General features: G+C 37.2%; 2 protein-coding genes across 2 annotated transcripts in view; one reads left to right on the forward strand and one right to left on the reverse strand.

Moving 5' to 3' along the window:
- Window positions 1–334: 334 nt before the first annotated feature.
- On the forward strand, window positions 335–19,569 carry LOC137924091 (synaptic vesicle glycoprotein 2A-like). Its single transcript, XM_068767415.1, has 10 exons — window positions 335–535; window positions 6,461–6,661; window positions 10,266–10,428; window positions 12,239–12,420; window positions 14,135–14,319; window positions 15,236–15,387; window positions 16,503–16,712; window positions 17,754–17,939; window positions 18,284–18,411; window positions 19,385–19,569. The coding sequence occupies exons 1-10, from the start codon at window positions 421–423 to the stop codon at window positions 19,438–19,440; spliced, it is 1,578 nt and encodes a 525-aa protein (XP_068623516.1). The 5' UTR covers window positions 335–420; the 3' UTR covers window positions 19,441–19,569.
- A 1,741-nt stretch (window positions 19,570–21,310) lies between these two features.
- The window catches only part of Dad (Daughters against dpp), a 47,616-nt gene continuing 42,737 nt past the window's right edge, over window positions 21,311–26,189 (reverse strand). Inside the window, exons 4-5 of the mRNA XM_068767404.1 lie at window positions 24,226–24,419; window positions 21,311–21,719 (exon numbers count right to left, since the gene is read on the reverse strand). Coding sequence (XP_068623505.1) covers window positions 21,375–21,719; window positions 24,226–24,419 — 539 coding nt within the window. The 3' untranslated portion in view covers window positions 21,311–21,374. The remainder of the gene's footprint in view (window positions 21,720–24,225; window positions 24,420–26,189) is intronic.

Genomic DNA, 26,189 nt, shown 5'->3' on the forward strand with positions numbered 1-26,189 from the left:
GAAATCAAGAATCATGTTTAGAGAAACCAGAGAGGCTCCTAATCGTCTCTTCTGTCAATTATAAAAATAGATTCCGCGATACGAAGCCAGATAACACCAACATAAGATGCAACAACAGAACAAACAAAAACATCAGACGATGTACTAATATTTATACAAAATATATAAATTTCCCTATAATAGAGCATAAATTAGTGATAATTTCTCGTGATCTGGAGAAATACTGAAATTTTGTTTACCTTGCACACAATTTGATCCCACCGCAAACTGCAAAGATACCGCGTGTATATAACCCGCTACTGTAAACGTTACCTCACCGTTGTTAGCGCACTGTAATAATGTCAGTACATTGTATAACGGTCGGAGAATTGGAGCCGGTTCGCTTGAGTACTATAAACTTTTGAAGATCTAGAACTGAAGATGGTTATCGCAAGGAACGACGCCGAGGCTCCCGCTGCGAGGGAAGAGATACCACACGATCACCTGTTCAAGGTGACTGGACTGTCGGCTACGAACTTGGAGAAAATGGCACAAGGTATAGTTTAAACAATGTACTGTTTTTCTTGACCGCCGTACCATTATTTTGTAGATCAGGATCTATGCTATTGATGATCATCATTTTAGTCGTATGTCTATAGCTAGACACAGCCCGCTATATAGATTTTCAGTACGAACGACAGAAAGCAACTTGCTTCGAGTTTTTTCGATGACATTAACTAGTTGTCATTTGACATTGACATTGTCTTTACGCCTTGTAGGAGATTGTCCAACGTTATTTCTCGTTTCTTTCAAATCTCTTTTCAAATTGTTATTCTCTTTAATTCTTTTGTAATAACACTGCGTATTAAGTTCCTATAAGGACTCATTTAATTTTAGGTTGTTCCTTGAAATTGGAACTCCATATGTATTTATATGTGTGATAAAAATGTAATAGAGCATTACCAGTTATTTAATGCATGATGCATGTGAGATGCTGTGACACGTAATGTTAGCTTAGTTTGTTTTTCAATAAGAGCTTAACATTTCTTCTGCTCACAAATGGTCAAGGAAAAAATCGATTTAATATATATAAAAAGTAACGTAAGGCTATGGCATTAATTAATCTGTTAAGGTTTGCAATATTACATATTCATGGGAACACAGTTTACTATTACATGTAGAAGAAATAGCTTCAAGCTGTTTTATTTTGAAGAATTAGCTTTGTTGAAATCACTAATACTATAGTTTTAATGATTCTTCAATACTAAACATTTTAAGGAATCTTCGTACAATATTTGACTAACAACCTAATCTCTGTAACGCTCCGGCAGTTCAAGCTACAACTCTACTTCCTCTGTTCTGTTTTTAGTTCGTTATTTATAGCCAGGCAACCTTACAGATATAAGTCCATCCTTCATAAATACTTTTTAATTATCAGGTGTTTATTATATATCCAATTTATAATAATTAATTTTCAACAAACGTGCAATTTCGGTTCGCATTTAAGAAAAAAGGTTTTAGCTCTTATCGATTGATGCTAGTGGAGGCTTTAATATTTTTTAACATAGACATATATATAGCCATATTAATAAATCATAAACAACAGGCGTGTTGGGAATAAATCGAAATCCCAGCACAATTTTTTTAACCACACCTCAATAAAATTTTAATTTAATTTAAACATAAATGTAATTTGTTTTTGCTCTTGACCACGAACTAAAGAATGACTTTACCGATTTCTAATTTATTTTAAAGTATCCTGACGCTTTGTAGACGGTAATTTTTTTTATTAATTTGAACAGTATGTAAAAAGTTTTTTGACAGTTCACTACGAACTTCGCACACTAGACATTTTTTTTGCTACTAACTTCGCGCGTTTGACGGTCTGGGCGCTGCTCATGTATATTGTCATATAAGCTGCGTTGGTCAGTATTTATAGTTAGCACAATATTTACTTCATGTTTGTTCAATGAATAAAATGACTACCCTCCCCACATGTTTACGTTTTATCAACTATTAAACTGAAGTCTGTCCGAAAAAAATAATTAAAAAAGTAATATGTAATACGGTTGTAGTTAGGGAGAACTTAGATTTTCCATCAATGTCATGGTTCATGGTTAAAATTTATATTAAGTTATGGATGTTTATACTTTTTTAATATTTGTATATATGTACATATTGATATATGTACTTTTTCCAAGGGCACCACAGTGTATAGGTTACTCATACATTTTACGTGTATATATATATATATATATATATACATATATATATACATATATATATACATATATATATATATATACATATATATATATATATATATATATATATATATGTGTGTGTCTATTTGATGAGGATTATTTCTTATCCTTTAAAATCAAACTGTGCCATAGATAGGAACTCCAGACCATAATATGCAGTAGATTTTGTAACAAATAATATTTTTGTTTTAGACATTATATTAAAAGAGTTTAAATAAAATAAATTTCTGTTTGATCCAGTGTACAGTCAGGTCCGGCTGCACAATATTATTGACGACCGGGCATCGCTTGCGTCACAGATCTCGCTCAATCAAGACGCGATGCCTCCGCCACTTTGTTCCCGATCCGAAGCGCAAACATTCCAACAATAACAGCGCGAGATCAAAACAAAATACGTCTCAGCTCGGTCTGGTTTTACCCGAATTCGCTGGAAAATGGCCAACATTTTACGGCCCGCTATGTAATGTCACCGGGCAAACGCACAAACGTGCCGGGATGGCCTTCCACGAGATGAATATTAAAGAGAAATGAACTGTTTCTTGATGAAGTTAATGCTGTTAGCCTTAAGGCTTTTACAACTTCACCTAACATGATTTCACGGAACAGAAGAGTCCGTAAACTATACTAAATTTAAATTAAGTCATCGTATTTCAGATACCATGATGACGCTCGCACGAAGGTGAGAGGGAAACTAACCTCGTCGTGTCAGTGTTTAAAAAAAAAACAAAAAACAAAACAATCCCGGGCATAAATGCGGCCTTGTGGCACACCGAGACGGAAAAGTTAGATATAAATATAATTTTCTTACATTATTTATAATTACCTACACTTTGTTTTGTCATTAAAAATTACGTTAAGCTTTTTAATTTCTATTCTTTTTTTAAATTTCATCTACTGTCATATTATATTGTGAAAGACTATTCCAAGATATCTCGCGAGGATATCCAGCGACATTACATATCGGGCTATAAGGTTCTCGAGTGGCGACCACCAGCCGGTAGACGCGGCGTGGGTGGGCCCACCAGGTAGACCTAGGTAGACCGATGACATATTTATGGTCGCAGAAGTCGGATACGGGCAATGCAGAAGCGGTCATCGTGACGATCTTTGGGGCAGGCCTATGCCTAGGAAGCGTCTATTCGTTAAAAAGAAGATGAAAAAGAATATTAAGTACTTATAGTATCTTCTTGTCTTTTCACTGCTGGTTAATTATTGACGTTTAGTCCACTATGATAAATAATCGAATTCTATATTTGAATGTATAATAATGAGAGAAGTCACTTAACCCTTAATAGCCTAGAGTTTCAATTTTGATACCAATCTTTTAAATCGAATGTTCACATTACTATTACTTTTTTTATAGGTTGGCAGTACGAATTTTACCGTTGTATAATATTCTTTCCAACGAAATTTAAAAAAAAATCTATTTTTCCCTTCATCTAGACCCTCAAGCAAACACAGTAATATTAAAAAAAAAAACACTTACGTAAATCAGGCTATAAAGGGTTAATAATTTTTAATAATTGAAAGAAATAACGCAAATTTTGAATCTGTGAATTGGTAGTTCAGAACTTTCGACATAATAATTTAATTATTGTATTTGTTACTATGTTTGGTAGGCAAAAAAAATCGATATGATGAAAAAAAAAATTCTTAACGATTATTATTTTTATAGTTTTTGAATAATAACAATTCCAAGGGGATTCGGAGAAAGTGTGAAGTGATGTAATAAACTAGGAAGTAAGTAAGGAGACCCCAAAGTATATAGATGCAAAAGTATTGGCAAAATTACCAGTTACTAAATCGATCTAGATCTTAACAAAGAAATAATCACTTGATCTCATATTCTAAATGTCTTTCTCTAACTTTTTCTCATGCTATGTTATTATATAATTCTTCTACTTCTACTCGTTATAAGATTTTTGACCTAAATCTTCTAAAATATAATAGACAAGTTTCGAATTGTCAAAAATAAGCTTTGTTAATGTTTTCTTCATTTTGCACAGATGAAAATCAGGTCTTTCTATTGGGACATCACTACTAAAATAATTTTCCCATTTGCTCGCGTTGCGTATATTTATAGTTAACGAAACGTCGCGACCTTGTGACAGCTGTTAAATTGAGAAATATAGGTTTCTGAACGAAGAAAGTGCGTCTTATTCTTACTTTAACAATCTGCTTATCTTATCTAATTCTGGCTGTCGAAGAGTTAGGAGCAGAAATCAAGTTGAACTTGGCCTTTTGCTGTTGATTCTTTTAAATTTATTTACTTAATGAATATTTATTATTTATTATACGAAATAAAATGAGTATTAGTGATATAGGATCATGGAAACCTACGAGGGTCTTTGGAATATCATATTTAATGGAATCAGGCGTTACATTGCGGAGATCCATCCTAAGTAAGCAGTCTAACTTAGTTTACTGATTAGTCACTCTGTGTTTGGCACTAATCTGTAACCAATCTGTAAACTCCTGGAGATGCTCCGTGGAGGGGTGACACACGTGTTGAGTGATTTAACGGTGGCAGTTGTGTAATTCGCATTGTTTTCCGCATGCGCATTTATCAGCGGACTAGCGAGCGGTGCACTTTGTTGCACGACTACCACTGCATGTGTGGAAGTGGCTAAATATTGGTCCTTTTCTTACTTAGAATATCACTTACCGTCAATACGATTCAGACGAGCAATTCTTTGAACTACGTCGGAGATTACTTATTCTGTGGTTCTCACCATTTTTGATTCGATCTACCTATTTGATGTAAATGATGTTATGCTGTTAGCTGACTCTGGCTTTGTTCAGCTTCGTTGAAATTTAGCTAGAAGTCCGTGAGCTAAAAATTATTCAATTTCGCAGCGAAGCTGAATACCCTCTCCGATATTCTTTGGGTGAGCCTAGAGTCTTCTTAGACCTGGAGGCATGTAGAAGGATCTGTGCGAAAGGCATCGATCTCCATGTCGATGGACCATTTGAAAAGTGGGGAGATTGGCAAATAGGGTTTTTAGTCGGTTAGAGTCCGACACTATTTGGGCAACATTCCCAGGTGTCCAGGAGAATTTTCCCCATTTGCTAATTAGCTCTGCAACATTATAAAAAAAAGCTATCATATAAGGCCAATCGTAAGCCACCACGTCTCAGGTCCATATGCCATCACTGGCAACAGCCACTGGCCAAAGTTCTTCGTCTTCAGTCTTTTGGACGAAAAGATGTTTTGGAGCTACCCGAACTCTAATTTCTTTTATTAAACATAATTATGCAGAAGTTGAATGCGTATATTTCGACAGTATAAAAATGTGTAGAATGAAATATATTGTTTAAATTATTTTTTATTTTTAGCTAACACGGGATTTTGCTAAATAATATCCTATTTTCATGTCTGTAAAACCCATGTGTAAAATAAATAATACAAACTTTCATGATACATGCTTCATAAATGATAATGTTTTAATATGATGAAATCCGAAAAATCGTTTGATATCTGAATAATAATTTTTAAATAATTTTTAGGCTCGTTTCCTACATACGTCTTCACTCTGCGCCGGTTCATAAGAGAATGGTTTTAGTACGTACTGCTTGGGTTTTATGAGACGATAGACGAAGATAATTTTGGTATCATACCAAACCACACCTTCATTCAGTTACTACATTCAAATTATTTTCCAATTTATAAATAGCATGGGTTTGAGTGAAGTGTAGTTGTTTAAAATGGTACATTTGCATTATAACTAACTCCTTGTAATATTTACTTGGCGAAATTGATTTTTTAGGTTATAAAAATATATAAAAAGTGTAACTCACAAAGTTAACCACAGCATGAGTAGGCGTTCCACTAGATGGACCCATGACTTAACATATGTTTAAAAACAGCTTGATATAAGTCATAAAAGAAACAAAAGAAAGCAAGAAATAAAACCAAAAACAACTTATTGTTAATAAATGAGAGAACCATTATGGGGTGGCCGTTGGGGCCGAAAGTTTGTCTGGTGATGATCACAGGACAGTAGATGCGATGTGGGTAGACCCTAACTAGTTGGACAGACGATATAGCACAGTACATCTTGGCGATCTTTGAAAGAGAAAAGAGAAGTAGAAGGGAACCATAGTCAATTACAAGTAAGAAGATGACTATCATCTATTATCTATTATAATTGGCGGTGGTTAAGAGAAAGATGTTGATGCAATAGATTGAGTGATAAAGATGTTAATGATCATTTCAGAAACAGAAGCGGACTTTGAAAGTGCGATCGCCGCGACTGGATATGGTGGCTTCAACGTGGCGCTGATGCTGTGCACGCTGCCCGCCTTCTGGAGCGCCGTGTCCGTCACCAGCTCGGTGTCCTACATCTTCACACGCGCGCAGTGCGACATGGAACTCAGCCTCCTCGACATGGGTACCGTCAACGCCATCACCTATGCTGGTGAGTAACATTAGGGATTTTTCAATAATATTTTTTTTAAATCTATATAAACAAAAAAATTAGTATGTTGTGGAATTCAATTACTAAAGTACAAAGCGTGCTTACATTTTAAGTACTTATATTGGAATACATAATCAATGTAACGGGCGTTCCAATTTCAAAAAAAGTATCTAAATTTTTTATCTATGTCTTTCAATAAGCAGGCAATTTGTTTGCGATTTTTATCTGTTTTTCTTTTTAATTTTGATTTCTCAATTCAAAAACCAATTGCAATGGTATCTTAGCAATTTATTTATTTTACTCCTCTCTGTCCTTTGAGTGAAACATCCGCCTGATGAAGAACTACCTCTATAAATCTTGACAAATCTTCTCTTAACGTCGACACATTTGCACAAGTTCTTTATCCACTTTTATTTATTTGTTTAGTATTTGATATCTCCAAGTGTTTCTCTCTTATATGTAAGATAAGGACTAATATTTAGCCACTTCCGCACGTGCAATCGTAGTCGTGCAACAAAGTGCACCGCCCGCCAGCCCGCTGATATATGCGCATGCGGCAAACGATGCGAATTACACAACTACTACCGCCAAATCACCCAACACTTATTTCAAACATCCACGGGGCATCTTCAGGAGTTATGTTACACCGATTAGTGCCAAACACAGAGTCAGTTGACTACGACTACAACTGCATGTGCGGAAGTGGCTAAATATTAATGCTTTTCTTACTTAGAATGGACTTCCGCAAAATAACGCCTGATTCCATTAAATCTCTTATATGTGATTATATTTTGAATGTTGTACAAACATTCAAAAAGCAGGTACATCAGAACTTCCGGTTGTTTATAAACCAATACTGTAAATATTAACGAATGTACTCCTAGAACTGTAGCACAGCGGTAGAGGATTGAAATCGTAAGTCGCTTTTTTATAGAACTTCCACTGCTGCGCAAAAGGCATTTGCAGATTCCACGGGTATGAGGTGGCAGAGTGCAGAGTGCAACTAGTCTAAGATCTCTTTTAAGGTAGCAAAGAACGAAGGCTCCCGGAGAAGCCTCGGCTAGAGACGCTACATGTTACTGTTTCACCAGACTGCTCTTAGATCACTTCGGTGAACATTCTCAAGGGCCCCCACAAGGGATCACAACTTGAGCGGACTCGTCGATAATATCCGCTTAGCATTCCTACACAAGGGCGCCTGAGAAGATCGACGGCGCCCATGAGAGCCGATAGTAGGTCGCGGTTTCGACTTCCGCTATAAAATCCTATGAAATTAACACTTTGTGCATTAATTATATAGGATTACTACTGCTCATAAATAAGATACCAGGAGATGGGCATACTGCAATCGCACACCCGCCTGCCTTGTAGTGGGCGTCTGTGAGGAGAAACAATGCTTTTAGTGTTATCATCATAATTATTTCAGCAGTTTGTCCACTGCTAGATATAGGCTTCCACCCAAACTTTTCAATAAGTCCAATTGGAAACGGCCTGCATGTTGTACTTATCCACTCTGCTCTAGAACCTTAATACCCCAGCGGCTATCTGTACACCAGGTGACCTGTCAACTGCCACTTAAACCTGGCAATCGGTCTATGTCGGTTACATTGGTTTGTCAACGAATCTCTTAAATGCTGATTTTAATTTTATCATAGCTAAGTAAGAAAAGGAGCAATATTTAGCCACTTCCGCACATGCAGTGGTAGTCGTGCAACAAAGTGCAGTGACAACTCTCACTCGGTGTTTGGCACTAATCGGTGTAACTAACTCTTGAAGATGCCCCGTGGAGGGGTGAAACACGTGTTGATTGAATTAACGGTTGCGGTTGTGTAGTTCGCATTGTTTGCCGCATGCGCATTTATGAGCGGGCTGGCGGGCGGTGCACTTTGTTGCACGACTACCACTATATGTGCGGAAGTGGCGAAATATTAGTTCTTTTCTTACTTAGGATGGACTTCCACAAGGTAATGCCTGATTCCATTAAATATTTTATCATATCATAAAAGATATTATTAAAAAAACACTAAAATCTTCCAAAGACTATAAACATTGTTAGATAAATATTTGGCTAACTATTAGTTCTTTATCTGGCACTAACTGAAACGTCGAGTGACCAGCACACGAGCCGCGCGCGTATCTGATAACAAAAACACTTAAGCATTAATATCGTATGCAATACTTTTCGATGAATTTATAATTACCAATACAATGTTGTTTCTTAAAGACGAAATGTTTTATACTTTCATTGACATTGTCCTTATCTCAGCTATGACGATGTATTTTTTTTCGATGACGTCACTATGACAATTTATCAATGCCGAAACTTCAAAAAACTAAATGTTAGGTTCTTTTTGTACCACATTTATCAAGTTGTAACAGCAGGTAGGCAAAGAAGATTGAAGTTTTCGAAAGAAACGAAAAAGGTTAGGATCTCTATTGTACAGACTAAGGAATTCCACCCGTTAATCAATGACATCTCAATATAATAGAAAGCCGCGCTCACAATGATCGGTAAGGAAGTGTTTTAACAATTTTAAAAATTAATAAATACAGAAAAATATAAATATATATATAATAAATACAAAAATAAATTCACTATAGATTGGAAATCGTAGAACAGCGTCCAAGTAAAATAAGACCCCGCTTAACGCGTAAGAAACGTTCCGTCAAAGTAGCGTTATACGAAACAACGCTAAACGAGGCAATATTGGCATGTAAATAATAAAATTAGGAGAAGCTAGAAAATAATGATTAATGAAAACAGCTTAAACGAAATAAAAGGACAAAAGAAATTCCAAGTTGGTCAGATCATTCAGTGTAATCTGTGTTACAAATGTTTTCCTTTTGCGTTCCGTTAGTTGTTCATAAGTAGATAAAGTATCTATAACACACAGTAATGCTTATGAATTCCTGTCGTAATTTGGATAACTTGTTACGCTAATTCCACTATTTCTTCTACCTCCACTCATCGCGTTTTGAATATGTTATGTACCTGTTAGGAAAGTTAGCGCTGCGCACGATTTCGGGTAATCCCCATGTTGCAATAAAAGAGCGCTAAGCCGGTTCTTACTGTATATGATTAAGGGAAGAAGAATTTAGTATAAGAAGGTTGATATAAAGGTGATCCAATGGATAAATGTAAACAAGAATTAAACTGCTCCTCCTTCTAAACTAACACCTCTCTGATCTTTTATATTTTGTTGCCTAAGCACTAACCGGCGTTTCCCGATCGCCGCCACACTTGAAACCAAGATAAAATAATCTTTTTGTTGACTGGCAACAGAATTTAAGTACTGACTAATGTGCTTTAGAACAATAACACAAGCATTCCGTAATAGCGTTCCTTATGGAACCGTCATGCGATTTTTTGCGATTTATTCTTTCATTTCCATTAGGATAGAAATCTCCCTATTGTTAAGGTTTTTTCTACTAGAATTTACACAAAACATCGATATCAAATCTCATTTTTCTTCTTCTCCCTCTTTGAAATCCATGGTCGTCCACCGCACGGCCCAGGCCTCCATCGAAGATCGCCACGATTTCTGGCCACCGGTTCTGGGCTGCGAAACTGCTGCGAACTCATCTATTTAAATCTCATTAACAGGTATGATCTCGTCTGCGATGGTGTGGGGCTTCCTATCTGACACGCTGGGCAGGCGTCAGATTCTAGCCTGGGGTTTCTTCAGCTCAGGAGTCGTGGAGATCGCAGCTGCAATGAGTCAGAACTTCACAATGCTCCTAATTACGCGGTTCGCCAGTGGCTTCTTGTGAGTATTATTACCTTGTAGTTATATATAAAAAATGAGGAATGTATGTAATGTTCTCATATTTTTTTGTACCTAAATGTATGCTGTTAAATTGATGGTAAATGACTTGGATAACAATGAGTACTCATTGTTATCCAAGTCAAAAACACTACATTGGAAGTGATCGTTTTCCAGAACAAATTCCAACGGGTTGTTAAATTTAAATGACAATAAATAGTCCGCCACCCTTTAGTAAAGTCAGTTCGTTCGTAACAACATTACAGGCAAATCATAGTTCAGTCTGATCAATCTTTGTTAACATTTTACGCCTGAGTGTTCATTCTTTGCAATAAATATTATATTTATTGTGACGCTGTTCGGTTTTCTTCATCCAACCCCTTTCTGACATCCGAACATTACATGTAATACTTTAGGACTTTTCATGAACGAATATTAAAAGAAAGCACTAATCCACTGCCGAACGAAAGCCTCTCTCATATATCTACAATAAGAACGAAAGGAAGTGGCCTGGGTATATCTTACTAAGGCAATCTGTTCACCTTGTGATTGGACGTCCTATGCTGCGTTTATCGGTCGGTTTCCACTTCAGAACCTTGAATCTCCAGCGGCCAGGTGTTCTGCACGTATTTGGCCTGGCATTTGCCAAATTAACTTGCTAATCCACTAGGCTATATGTATACTTTCGTATGTCTAATGATCTTTCCATTCTTAATTACATCTCGTAGAGAAATATCAAGCATAGCCCTCTCTATGGCGTTTTTGTATCGGCAAGTCATCACACATAACACGTCGTAGACTTTAGTGTCGAACAGAAGATAATTCGTAGTTTTTAAAACGATGAAACCTTATAATATTATTTTATGTAGTTCTATTTACAGACCTGGAATCTAATTTTTTTATAAATGGCCTGAGTAACATTCTAAACAACATCTCATTTAACCTAACTTTGAAATAACTGTTTATTTATATAAGCAGTAAATTATTATACATACATCCGGAATATCGAACAAAGAAAGGAATGCATTCAGCCAGACTCGAGAGGTGCTAAAGCAACCGTCGCCGTTGCGACTAAAATTAAAGAAATTTATGTTCCCGATGACTTACTTGGATATACTTTTAAAACATGAGAAATAAATAAGGTGCATTAATGCGAAAGTTTATATAAATATTAATTATTTATGGCATATTAAAGGCGGTCGTAAAATTATTGCAAATGAAATACAAATGGGATAAATATATACATATATGTACATATATATATACCATCCACTTCCTTAAAATCTGTCTGTATATTGTCTATTCCTACAGTATTTTTTTATTCTTTCTCTTTCAACCCCTATGTCATATTTCATCCTCAATGTCTTTCATTCTTCATCTAATTTCCATCAAATATCTTTCATTCCTTTCCACAATTTCCTTCCATTCATCGCCCCAGCTCCTTCAACTTTCGTTTAGAGCTCTACAATTTTTACGATAATTATTTTTAACATTTGTTTAACAATTTATTTATTCTTAATTCCTGTTTATTTTCTTACTATATTCCAATAGTATTATTAGAGCTTTGAAATACCTTAGGTACTCCAAAAACCACCTTAAGTAATATAAGTTATTTTTTACCACGGCTAAATGGAAATATTAATTAATTTTATCTGTTCCAAAGTTTTTTTTTTGGCCCCGCTTTTGGGGGCCTCTCGTACCCCTATCTTAGGTGGGACAGGGTCTTTATTGGCAATTTAATTTTTTTCACTTAATTTTTTATCTGTTCCACAGTTATGTCGATATGTTATGGAAATAAATTTGTCTTTTTCAGGTTTAACGGACCGTTCGCTGTTCTGATCTCTTACATCGCAGAGCTCCACCGCACGGAGCTGCGCGCCAGGGTCATCCTGCTCACCAGCCTCTTTTACACCATCGCCAACACCACGCTACCACTGCTCGCGTGGGCAATACTCACAAACGACTGGGATTTCTATCTATTCGGCAATAAGTTCGGTTAGTTTACCAATCGAGTCATGTGCTAAACAACACCTTGCTGCACCTGCGAACTAATATCAATAATATATTCTCCTTATATTTCAATTCAAATTAATGAAAATATGATTTTTTATCGCCTGTCGTATGGTGGAGATAAAGGTAGGAATATAACAAGCGTTACTGCGATCTATTGCGGACTGAAACTTGCGATCATAATTCACGAGCTCGATTCCCGGAATAGTTCCTTATTAAATTCACAATTTATGCATTAATTACATAGGATTACCACAGCTTATAATCAAGTTTCCAGAGGATACACAGGAGCGTCCTTCGTGTTCCATACAGCCATCGTTAACCCAACTGCCAGGTATGGCAATTATAGTATATCACCTCATAGATATCTCAGAGGGAGACCAGACCTTGCAGTGAGAATCTACGGACAGAAAAGAAAAAGATGACGATGATCCTGATATCAAAATTAAATATATTTTACAATAGCTCAAAGATACAAAACACTTTTTACAATACAGAAAATATTACGCGTAAACGAGAGAAGTTAAAAATAAATAGCAATATATCGATCAGAGAAATAAAATTGATTTAACACTCCGCTATAAAACGAGGAGGTAGTAAAAGTTGCCTATTAAAATGGAATAAATTCGCATCTGTCAACTGGAGCAGTTTCTATTGTCAAGGTTTCGAAAATCATAATAATTTTTCTACGTGTAGAAACTGAAATTTTTCATATACCTTTTCTGCATTTCATTACCTCATCCGGTTTTGCCTGTTCTTGCACTCTTACAATCTTTCTTGTTCTTAACCCTTAATAGCCTGATTTACGAAAGTAATTTATATTTTAATATTACTGTGTTTGCTTGAGGGTCTAGATGAAGGGAAAAATAGATTTTTTTTTTAAATTTCATTGGAAAGAATATTATACAACAGTAAAATTCGTACAGCAAACTTATAAAAAAACTAATAGTAATGTGAACATTCGGTTTAAAAGATTGTTATCGAAATTGAAACTCTAGGTTATTAAGGGTTAATTGTCTTTAACCAAGTGGAGATTCTCTAGGACGTGTTGGAGCTCTCATCGGAGTCTGCTCTTGAAGTCCGCTTGAGCCACATGGATATCAAGTCGACAGAAAAGGTAGTAGAAATATCAAGACAGTCGTCTTTTTCTTCATCCACAACTGTTCTAGCAAAAGTTCAACGCCAGTTTTTTTTTAATATTATGTTGCTATACACCTCTACTCTGAAACTACGGAAACCTTATACTATCTCATTTACTTAATATAACCTTCTATGATATTTTGTTCTTTCCTTCTATAATATTTCTATATTATTTTATAATATAATAACCTTCTACCTTTTATGACTATTTTGTGTAAATATTAATTTTAATATTACAACTAAGCATGCATGCCGCCTATTATATATTATAGATGGTATTTAGCATGATCATATAGCTATATCACATAGCTTCGGCGCTAGTTGTATCTTCTACTAGTATTTGCCTAGTCGAACAACGTCTTGTGAAATATTACTCTGCTATAGATATAGGATAGATTAAAAGGGGCCTGCGTCGAAACTTAACAAGATAGTCTTTTCTCTTTGTGAACAGCTGCCCTCCACTGCGTTTGTCGATGCGTGGTCTCCTCGCCAGAAATTTTAAGCCCCAAAGGCTATATTCTGCCTAGATCAAACTAACATGAACCGTCCAACTCAACAGTGATACACTCCTGGAACCTGTTCCTCCTGGCCACGGCGCTGGTGCCGCTGCTAACGGGGCTGGCTTTCCTCTGCCTGCCGGAGAGTCCCAAGTTTCTCATGTCGAGAGGACGGAACGACGAGGCGATGGAGATTTTTCGAAAAATATACTGCATGAACACCGGGAATCCAAAGGAAAACTTTCCAGTAAGTCTAATGTTGAATGTTGTCTCTCGCATTAAATAAGTTACAATAATAGAGGGAATGTTTTGTGTTCTTGTGTTAACTTCTCGTGATAACTTTCTTCTTTCGTGATTTTCTATCTTTCCTTCAAGCAAACAAGTAGTGCCCTACTTTTGGTGTCACATATTCAATTGTTTAAAATCTAGACTGTGTTCCAAGGTTTACACTTTGATGTGTAACAGTACATTTTCTCTTCGTTTACATTCTAGTCAACATTGTCATAATATCTCACTACACCGCAACCGATCAACTTCCGCTCCGTGAACTCAGATGAAGCTGTAAAGCCTTCGAGCTAACACCACTTACATCAACAGAGCTATAAGCTGATCAATGCGGGCTGGTTACACTACTGATCATGAGTTAATCATCGATTAAACTACTAGTGGTTATTGTCTAATAGTTTAATTATTGCGTTTGTATGGTTTTATACCTCTTTAATTGTGTTTTTATTTTTGTCTCATGTATTTATGGGTAAAATGCCGAAGTCCTTGTTTTAAATATCATAAAGTTTTTTCTTCGTAGACTTCTAATCTTCAAAAAGAAATTGTTATCTTGATAAAAATAATCCCTCACCGAGGCTTGGATGTGTGTGTATTATAAAGTTAGTTTAAAGGGTGACGCTGAAGGTTCTCATAACATCGCAAGTCTCTCGGCTTTCTAACTGTTGCTAAGAAACAATGCTTGATTTTGAGGTCCTGGTTAATTGAGACATGAGAGAGAGAGAGAGACGACGAATCCATCATATTTGCTGCATTCTTCTCCTCTCGTCCTCTCTTCTACTGTCCACTTTTCTGTGCAATATTACAACACTGGAAAAATTAGAGACTTTACAGAGCAAGTCTGTTGCTTTTGTTTATTCCTTGTAACCTTTAACTTCCAGGTGACGAAGTTAGTGGAGGAAAAATCGGAGCAGCAAGGTCGGGGGGTAGACGCGCTGCGTGGAGGCTGCGCTCAGCTGGCGCCTCTGTTCAAACCTCCGCACTGCATTTGGTTGCTACTCATGTGCACCATACACATTGGATGCATGTTTGGGTAAGATGCAATTATCATCAGCATCATATAAGAAGATTCTCTTCTTCTTCTGTAAATCACAGACCTACTGTGAAGGTCGCCACGATGACCGCTCTTGTAGTTGCCGGATCTAGCGGCTTCCTGCCACCTGTTATATCTGTATATAAGTTAAGTTATTCCCCGAATACACAACTTGAAGTTCAATTGAAACCATTATTGCTTTATTACGGGTTTGAGCGTTTTAAGTGAACGGCGAAACCTTCTAAGCTAAATTAATGTAATGAAGTATAGATAACGCGCCTTCATCGCACTGTCACTTTAAACCTGGAAACGCTGTAGATTTACATTATATTGTTATGATTTTGGATTTGGATTGTTATCCTTGTGGAAGTCGTACACTGCATTTGCCGGCACGTGGTTTCCACTCCAAAGACTTTAGGTCCCATCAGCATATATCATTATAGTGGAAAACGATTTTATAATGGTATGAATCCAATTCGGTTCTCAGAACTTTTTTTAACCTTTATAGGTGAAGCATTTGACTGATGTTAAGTGATGTTTAGCTTTACGAAGGTACATGATTGCGTAGAAGAAACCTATTTACTCTTGTCTTGAAGACTCTTAAGTTAATGACGCCAGTTAATGCAATATAAGTATTAACAAAACGCTTAGTGGGGTTGAAAGGAATTTCAACCGTGTGCGGATGTTCTGAATCCGTGCGTTTTGTCGTCCGATGGAAGAATCGAGATGGGTTAGATGGGTTTGGGATATTTAGTGAAATTCCACTGCACACTCTCCAAAATGCAGTCTGTAGCACACCGATACACTGGCGAATTTTCACCGATGTTCCAAGCTCTGAAACTTAGCGAAATAGCGTTACCTCTTGACTCGTCTTTTTTATTCACGTCTGCAAACGATCCTTACATGTCATCCTGTTTGGATATTAACATGAACAAAACAATTAATGTTCTTTTCAATAAGACCTTCTAGAACGATCCTTTCGAAGTAACGATTATACCTTATATATACAAAAACTATTATTATTTATATTATACCTTCAAGAGTGACAGATAACTAAGGAATCAGTAAATGGAAAATAATATAAATGTAATTAAATGAAATTTATTTTGTCCCAGGGCAAACACGCTTCGTCTTTGGTACCCACAGCTGGCGGCCATGATAGGATCAGATCACAACGCTACGCTTTGCTCCGCAATAGCGCCCTCGCCTGTCACTGACGGGGGCTGCGTGCCCATCCAGGCCGACATGCTCACGTACCTGCAGAGTGCTGTCGTCGGCGCTGGTTCCGTCCTCACGTACAGCATCGGCGGGGCTCTTATTAATAAGTAAGATAAGACCTCTTAGCTTTCTATCTCAACCTCATCCTCCCTGCGTGCTTTCGTTCACTAGAGAACCATTTTAGTAAAGTTTATCGCGATCTATGTAAAGCCATCTTTGTCAGTCGCGGTGTGTGTTGTTTCAGTTACTGCGGTGTGGAACTGCCGCCTCATAATCGCCGTCCGTCTACTTGTGTAAAAACCAATACATTTTCACTTCAAAGTATGAGAATTTATGAGTAAAAAGTAGTAATAGTTTGTTGATTGGTGTAAAAGCTTTAAAGGGAGTGAATGTACAGTTTATTTACTGCCAATTAAAGTATGGACACACCCTATTTAAAACCCAATTTTCAAAATACGCTTTATCACATATTAAAATTAATTATTGTTTACTGTGTCCTAGAAAACTTTGCCAGGGGATACTAGACTGCCACGTGTCAATAGAAAATATAAATAAATGTAACATAATTCAGGGTAAACACTGTACACAAGGTTTTTCTTAAAGAATTGTAAAGACATTCATGCTGTCAAATAAACTATACATTGACCCTTTTAAAACTTTTACATCTTTAACCAAGCATCATGTATGTATGTGAAAACTTCGTTGTTTCTTTTTCGTTTTTTTGCTATTTGATGTATTAAAAGTTGTGCTGCTGGCCGGTCTAGGCTTTGTACAGCTTCATCGAAATTGAGCCCGTGGAAACAGAGGTCCACGGACTAAAAATTTTACGCTGGATCGTACCTCAGTTACGACGAAGACGTCCACACGCGGGGAACTATAAACGTGTAGGTGTATAGTGTAGTAAGGTGTAGAGTATGTAGCACGAAGCGAGGACTACTCGGCAATCGGGAGAGACACGGGCCTCTCCGGAGCTTTTTGGTTAATTAATGATCGATTCAATAGAAATGTATTCGTGTCAAACGATAGCGCGAGGCAATCGGGTACCAGCGCCATCTATCGACGCCGTCCGAATGTCGATGTTTAACGCGGATAAACTAGGATTGGATCATAAAGCATGACTTGCTTCTTAAATTGAAAACTTGTTTCAGATGTGGTAAGAAATTGGTGGCAGGTGTCTGTGCTATCCTGAGTGCCGTGGTCATCGTGCAGATGCCGTTCCTGGGCTCCGGCGCAACTGCTGTGGTGGTGATGGTCACCGCAGCGCTGTCTTTCACCGCGTTATGCAGCGCATCACTGTCGAGTATAAACGTAGACCTGTTTCCGACGTCTCTTAGGTAAACTTTAAATACAGTGTTAAAATTTTGGGAAATCTTTGTCCTTCTTTTAATCTTTTAATTGAGTAATTAGTAACGATTTCCAATCAGTCACTCAGTTTTTTTTAAAAAAAAGTCATCCAGATAGGCTACAACATTGCCTTACTCTTAAATCCTTTTGGAGTTTATTTGAAACGAAAAGAAAAGCTAAGAAGATTTCAGTGTTGATAAAAAAAAACAACATTTTAAGTCGCCAAGAATGTTGTTTTTCAAAAAGAACATTACTGTGAACATAAACTTAAAACCGTCTTGGTCAAAGTCTTGTCGTTATAGCTATTGATGTTATTTCCTGATGTTTCTTTCAGAGTAATGGCAATGGCGATATTCTTGATGTGCGGCAGGCTGGGCACCATTGCCGGCACCGTCATCTTCCCCGCCCTCATCGACTTCGGCTGCCTACCACCTTTTATAACCATAGCTACTGTTTTAGCAGGTAAATTACAGATATTACTTATAATATCTCCGTCGTATTCATATTCCGGAAAGTTCAGCTGAACACATATCTGGTCCAGTTATTCACGGAGCACGAGGGATTCTAAAGAAAAGTCCCTCGTGTAGTTGTGACTCGGAAGTGAAGCAGACAGTATTTTTTATTGCTGGATGTCCTGCGCTTGAAGCGCTCCGCTAATTCCGAGTTAGAGTTGGGAGCAAAACTAGAACGACGACCAACTGTGTTCATATTACTTAGGTTTTTTCAGATAGGTAGTGCAGTATGTAATGAATAAAGACTTAACTGTAGTACAGAGATCGGGAAGACACCAAGGCAAAGTAAAGTAAATAAAGTAATAAATATAGTAAAAAAGGAAAAATAAAGTGGTTCTAGCTGAAAATTGGAAAAATAAAAATTTCTGAAAAAAAACTAGATCAAATAGAAATGAGTCAATCCGTCATTTCAAAATTTACCTGTGATTGAAACTGTGATCTAAGAGCGAAGATGATAGAAGGAAGGCGATGAAAGGCAGAAGCGATCGAAAGGTAGATATCGTGAAGAAACAAAGTAAAGCACGTAAGAATCTAAGAAGAAAAATGGAAAATAAAAATTTTGAAAAATGAGAAAAAGTTGTTTACTGAATTTGTAACGGTCCTGCTCCACTTTTAGAAAGGGTAAGGAGAGGCCCCCAAAACAGGCCTTACAAATTACCGCCATCTAGTTACGTATACTAAAACTACTACGAACTATTCTTTCGCTAATGTTCATAACATTAGTGTAGTACTTGACCAATAGATGGCGCTTTACCAAAATATTATTTTTATGAATTCTTACATATTTCACTTCCTCTTATTTATTATTTAATCGCATAATATTTTTCAATTGCCAGCCTACAAATCAAACAAATATTATGTTTTAATTAATCGCTACTAGATAGCGCTACTGTCGATAAACTATATTTGCATTCTATTTTCAGCTTGCGGCTTGGGATGCTTCCTTGTCCCAAATACAACGCTCAAGAAACTGGAGTAAACGCGCTTAATAACACAGTGCGTTTGTTAATAATAACTTTATTTTTAAGATGTTTGTATTTGTAATTATATTATATAGATATTGTTTATGAAAGAGAGGTAAAAAAAAACAACGAGTATTTTAAAAATATTCTCTTCTTTATTTATAATTTATCATATCCAAATCTCATCCACCTCAGTCGGACTCACAACTTAAGGTCAAGCCGGGGGACGGCGGGCATCGTCTGATGTATTTAACATAAATACAACAAAAAATTGGTTTATTTCGTATTTTAAATTGAAATTTAATTTCTTAATAACATCTTTTAATTTAGAAACGTATTTACGTTTCATAAACGTGAATACATTTTTGCATATTTTTTATATAAGTCTAGAAAAACAAAACAATATAATTCATTAAGAACTGAAACCAATTTTTTTACGCCAATAAATATACAACAGAGTATCAAAAAATTTTACGAAATTATTATCAACTTCTGTCAAAATTATGTCTTGCCATTATAATAAAAATATTTTACAATGAAATTTCATTTTAAAAATTATAACAAATTATTTTTAATTTTTCTTTTGCATATGTAACGTATGTAAACTATATTTAGGTGTAAATTTTAATTGAAATACAGATTACATAAATCGTACATGTATATGTTTTACCTAATTTTGACAGAAAGAATAGTTTTGAGGTTATGTCAAGACGCAGACGTGCCAGTCGCCGCCATCGACTTCAGTTCACAAACGGACTAGAATGCAATGAACGTTATTGTCAAGTCTACACTTCGTCTAAACTTTCCCTTAAATTCGAGCTTCCTCTATCCCTAACCGTATTTACAGTCACTCGTTCAGCTAAGTGAAATTGACAAGTTTTACCCTATAAAGATTTTTGGATTATATTCACAATACAAGTTGAATATAACGCAAGGCACAGTATTTAAATTTTTTCATCTGTTTTTTTTTTTCACATTTACTATCTATTTATACCAAGACATTGCACAGCTCCTGATAACACTAAACGTCGGCAGATCTTTTACAGGCTGCGAGAGATAAATCACTTAATGTTGGCAACACAAAAAAAATTTCAAGTCGCATTAAGTGATTCATTCGCGCAGCCCTTTCGCGTTTTTTTTTTTTTGCTCCAATCGTACCCAATTCATTTCGTTTTGTACAAAAAATAAAGTACGTTGTGTAATAGATAACAGACCCATCAGTTAGGCGCATTTCATTATTATAAATAGTTAATTACAAATATTATACACGTAACGATTCTATGTACACAGTCTCGCGGTATATTAAAGCAATGTTCTATACAATTATATGTACACAAGGCCGCCGGGGTAAAGGCGCGTTTACAGTGCGCGGGGCGGCGATGTTATTTTCAATAAACACAAACTTTTATATTCCCTTGTCTCTTGTGTTATTTAATATGTATGCCCCGTATGAGGGTAGTTTTACAAAATACTCGAACGACAAAATTGACATGCACAATCTGCGGGAGCAATTTGATAACTACCCGACAAAAATTTATATATTGTGTTGGAGAAATTTTATTGTTATTTTAATATAATTAAAAACAGTTTATATGGAGGCACCTTTTTATGTGTAGAGAATGCAGTATATAACAGAGTTGCATGTCCATAACACGGAGACTAGGAAATAAATAAATATAAAAGACATACCAAATATATAAAAATACCCGACAACTCAGTGAAATGGCGGTAGAAACATTTACGCGAATGTTGGAGAATAAACAGAACTCGGCGTCGAGTTATCACGACCGCCTTCGAACAGCCGCGACATCAGTGTCCAATGGCGTCCGTCAGCGCGCCGCTTCGTGTGGACCGAAGCGTGCGCAGTGAACTAGTCCCACACACTATTTACTTGTGAACAATAAATGCAACACGTTTTAAACCACTGATCGGCACTTCAAGTGTCCTTTGGTCAGCTCGGGGGCGCGAGTAGGACCTCCAGCCAGCAGGGGCAGGCGGTGACATCGCGGCGGGAGTACTTCGGGCCCCAGCCTTTCGCGAACGAGATGCGGACGGAGCGGGGGTCGACGGGGCCGACGTGTGGTAGGGTGAGGGGCGGTGGGGGGGCGGCCGGGTCGAACACGCAGAGGCAGTGGCCCGGCGCCACGCGCCACACGAGCAGCGCCCGCGCAGCCGCCGCGTCCAGCGCCGGCGAGCTCACGAACACCGGCTCCTGGCTGCGGTTGTACAGCCACACGCCGTCCGACTCCAGCGACAGCGTCACGCCCAGACCGATTTTTGCGCGGGTCTTTCGCACCTGCAAATAAAAACAGACCCTAAGTTATACTGACAATGAACAAAGGCCAAATAAATGGCTTAAGATCGAGAGCTCGACCAGTTTTACGGTAGACAGATCAGGTGAAAACCCTTATAAAGTCGCCTTTGAATCTGCACGTACAATACCTTTGGAATGGCCGGGCAAACCTCGTCATGATAACAACTGCTCTACTAAGAGAACTCCATAAAGAAGAACTTGCGGTTAATTTTAAAAATTGGAATAATTTTCATAAAATCAATCGCTAAGCGCATTTTCTTTGTAAAATAATTATCTCTAATTTTATTTTTAATAAATAAAACCTAGAGAGCAATACAAGCTTTATTACGTTCGAACAGAAGCAGGTGCGCACGCGAGCTAATGTATCTAAAAGTGAATTAAAAACATCCAACACGCCGGTGACAATCGCAATCTTTGGACTTGACGTATAGCGCGACAGAAATAGCCCGGAGGCGCGAGCGACCCGCGTCATCGTCGCCGAGCTACGTGCGTCGCGTCACGGACCCCACGAGCCGCGCGCCACGTGGCCGCAGCCAACACCCAAGAAAATACCTGCCCACCGAATGCTATTGACGCAAAACTCTTATCATCTGATCATTGTTTCTCATCGCATAGATAGAACGACTACAGCCTAGCAATGCTAAGCAAATACTATCGACTAGTGACAATCCAAGGCGAGGTTCCTGCACGAAAGCCTTAATCACATCATGAAATGTCCGCTGAAACAATCTGACAGATGAAGCCTCACAATCTGCTGAAACAGTGATACATAACGGCCCGAGCCGTGCCCCTACGAGCTTCGCTACCCTCAAAGAGAAGTTAGGTTAAGCGCCCTGTCGCCTTGTACTTTTGAAATTTGCAAATGTTATTGAGGCAGCAGTAAGAGTCCAGTCAAAAAAAGAAGACTATTTCTATAATAGTGGAGGTTTCAATAAAACAAATATAAGTCCATAAAATAGAGTACATGTCGCGTCTTTCACAGCCGTCGCTGGTGACTTTCTTATTTGCAAACACAAAGTCAGTTAGTAGATATTAAAACAGATTTGTAATAAAACTTTGTAACCGAGAGACATCGGTAGAACTATTGTGAATGAGATTAATAAGATCTATATCTTCCACGAAAGAGATTTATAATGCAATGTGCATTAATAAGAAAAGTAGAGAGATGTAAGAAATGATCAAATCTTTGATAAAAGAAATTTACAAGAAAGATAACTTTTCGTTCATACAAGAGTCTGCAGTGACTAGATTTCCAGCGAAAGAGATTTATGATAAGCCTGCACTGATAACGAAATCAGAGGCTGCGACGACTGAGGTCACAAAAGAGGTCTAGAGAGTGGTAGTCGGTCGTACTTGAGACCTCATGGTGTATACGTGCGTCGCGTCGCGTCGCAGTCGGCGAGCAAGTCGCGGACTATCTCGGGTTATCTCGTCGTCGGCAAATCAATTTAGCGGACCGTGTACGCCTGTCGCTCTTTTGTTAATTATACAGAAGCTCTTTAGAACAAAAACTTCTCTCTGTTTTCTTCTTTTATCTACACAGGATTTTTTGTGATAGGTGTAAAAGTTTTAAAGGTGCGAATGTATAGCAGCTCATTTAGAGTCAATTAAAGTATGATACACCTAATGCAATAATCAATAATATCACAGATAGTGACGAAATAATAATAATATTAAAAAAGGCATTTTCAAAATTCAGACTACTACATATTAATACTAATTATTCTTTACTATTTATCCCTGCAGCTTTTGGTACTGCCTGAACTCTTTTGGTCTGTCGATTCCCAAAAAAGTTATTAATGTATAATTTTTCTGAGTAATAACTTTGCACAGGTTGATGTGAAATATATCTATACGAGTACATGTATTTGGTTATAACCAATAAACCTACACATAAGAGAATTCCATTTATGAGATTTATGTACTTAAAGATTTCTCTAGAACAGCAAGGTTATATAAATGGTAATACGAGGATAGATAATCATATTTTTCAGCATTATATCGCTCCATTAAAATGGTTAGGTTAGGTTGGGTTAGGTAACATTTCTTTCAAGATTGTGAATTTCCGCATGCGCAATAAAATATTGATATACTTCTTCTTTAAAAATGACTCGTTTAAATTACAACCCCGTACTAAGATCAATAGCAGAAATTTGCATTATTAAAATATTCTAAAAACGCATCTTTACCTTTCGTAAAGCTCATTTTATATACACAATGTGAACACGGCTTTCTGCTTTTGTTTCTAATTAAAGGGGCATTGTTACGCTGGACACTAGTTTTAAGTCACTATTATCTCAGCGCGAATACATCATCATTTCAGCCACAGGACCACTACTGGACATAGACCTCCCCCATAGATTTTCTATAGGATCAGTAAAAGTGAGTACCACGCTTTATAACTAATAAATACATCCATTGACACAGCCGTGACCATTTCCACCAAGAAACCTTGAAATTCCTTCCAAGAGAAGTCTGTTCAACCAACCTGATCAGCTTGCGGTGCGTCAGGCCTGGACTCTAAAGCATCGAGGCACAGACCGTGCCGGCCCGAGCCGCACGCTCCCCCGCCTCCGCCGAACACGTCCACCGCCCGGACTCGAACCCCGAACTGCCGGCCCACTCGTTGCGTCAACTCCCAATAAGCCAGCCGACACCACTCCGCCTCCCAGCTTGGCCGCTCTACAAGCAAATGAAATAAATTTTAAAAAATTGTTAAAAATCAGATCCTAGATCTACCAAGGTGCCTTCGAGGTAGCCTCCAGCGTGGTGATTATCCCTACCAAAAGGGAGCTAGTTTAGTAGTTTTTGATAGGAATAAGCAAAGTAATTAAGTTTCAAGCACCGCGATGTTATCGATGAAGTTCAATACGTGGCTATATCAGTGACGAGAATCCCACCAAACGTTACTCTCAAAGCAAATTATAGCCATTAAAAGATTTCTCTTTAGGAAAAAAGGTTGACACGTACATATTAAATTTACTGGCAATCTTAACATGTGACAGGTAAACATTTCTGTGTTATATCATAAAAAATATAGTTCCAATTTTTTTAAGGTTTTAATGAATTTTTAAGTAGTATATAATCGTTCGTAGAGCGTAGCCTCTACGACTTTCTACGAAATTAGCTACGCGCTGCTATTGAACTTTTCTATTGCAATCCAAATATATGGAAGGTAATCCAGTGGTAAGGACTGAGACTTGCGATCGTATGTCATGGGTTCAATTCCCGGGACACAATTTTACATATACACTTTGTGTACTAATTACATAGGATTGCTACCACTCACAAACAAGTTTCCTAAGATTGCACAGCCGCATATATATATTACAGTTTTATTCATTATCATTTCAGACGTAGGAAGTTCACAGCTGGGCATAGGCCTTCTTACCATGGGTTTCCAACAAAACCACTTGAAAGCGGCCTGTATCCAGCTTTTTAGACGGCTGACAAGTTCATCTGTCCACTTTTTAAATATACGTCTTATTTATATTAATAAAACGACGTAATTAAAAAAGAGTAATGTAAGTGAACTCTTATTTGGTAATAAATAACATGTAGTTGACGTTTCGCGTGCGACTTGGATGACAAATGGTGATGGTGTTTGGTATTTACGGTCGCGGTAAGCGCTGTCCCAAAACTTCACCCATAAAGCCATTGTCTGTCCCACAAAATCCCATGAAAAATTGTTGGTTACGTGGTAGTGGCGCCGGGCCGGCGGGCAGGCAATCGATCGTCAAGGTTACCGCCGGTTCACCCAACCCACCACCGCACCGCTGGTATATTCACGACAGTTTTTAGAACGGGGTAGACATGGTATAACAAAACATTGTTTACAATGCATTTGTCGACTAACTCTTGTTACATATAACACTTTAAATGTTATAACATTTTTTTTTTTAAATCTACAGGGTCATGATTGGAGTGTTTCGAGTACAAGGTGATTTTGGTCACCGAGTCATGACCTATTTGATATTACTGCAACACACATCAATTATAACTGGAGAAATATTTTTTATTAATTATTTACTTTGTCTTATATTTAATTATAGCTTTTTTTGTCTTTAGATTTTATTTCATTTATTATTGTTCTGCGTGTGTAGTTGTTGTCTTAAATAAATGAATATACATCCATCAATGCGTTGGTTTTTAATTTATACAAGAACAATCGTTATTAAATAATCGCAACATGCGACGCTTGTGTACGTATACAATGGTATTTTTATGATTTTTACAAGTTTTTATTTAATTGTCTTAGTTTCAGACTATGACGTCCATTTCAAGGCATAGAAAAAAATATCTATGGAAGATATACCATAATCGCCACTCTTGTTAGGTGGTTTGGCGATCGAAGTGTGATATAATGGTACGCAGAGGGCGTTGCTGCCTATCCTTTGGGAACAGATTTGCGATCAGGGTCAATCTCATATAATTAGTGTACAATGTATAAAT

This window comes from Battus philenor, unplaced genomic scaffold, assembly GCF_028537555.1.
Source record: "Battus philenor isolate CCGP_79_NKW_IND1 unplaced genomic scaffold, ilBatPhil1.0.hap1 SCAF_10, whole genome shotgun sequence".
Taxonomy (NCBI): Eukaryota; Metazoa; Arthropoda; class Insecta; order Lepidoptera; family Papilionidae; genus Battus; species Battus philenor.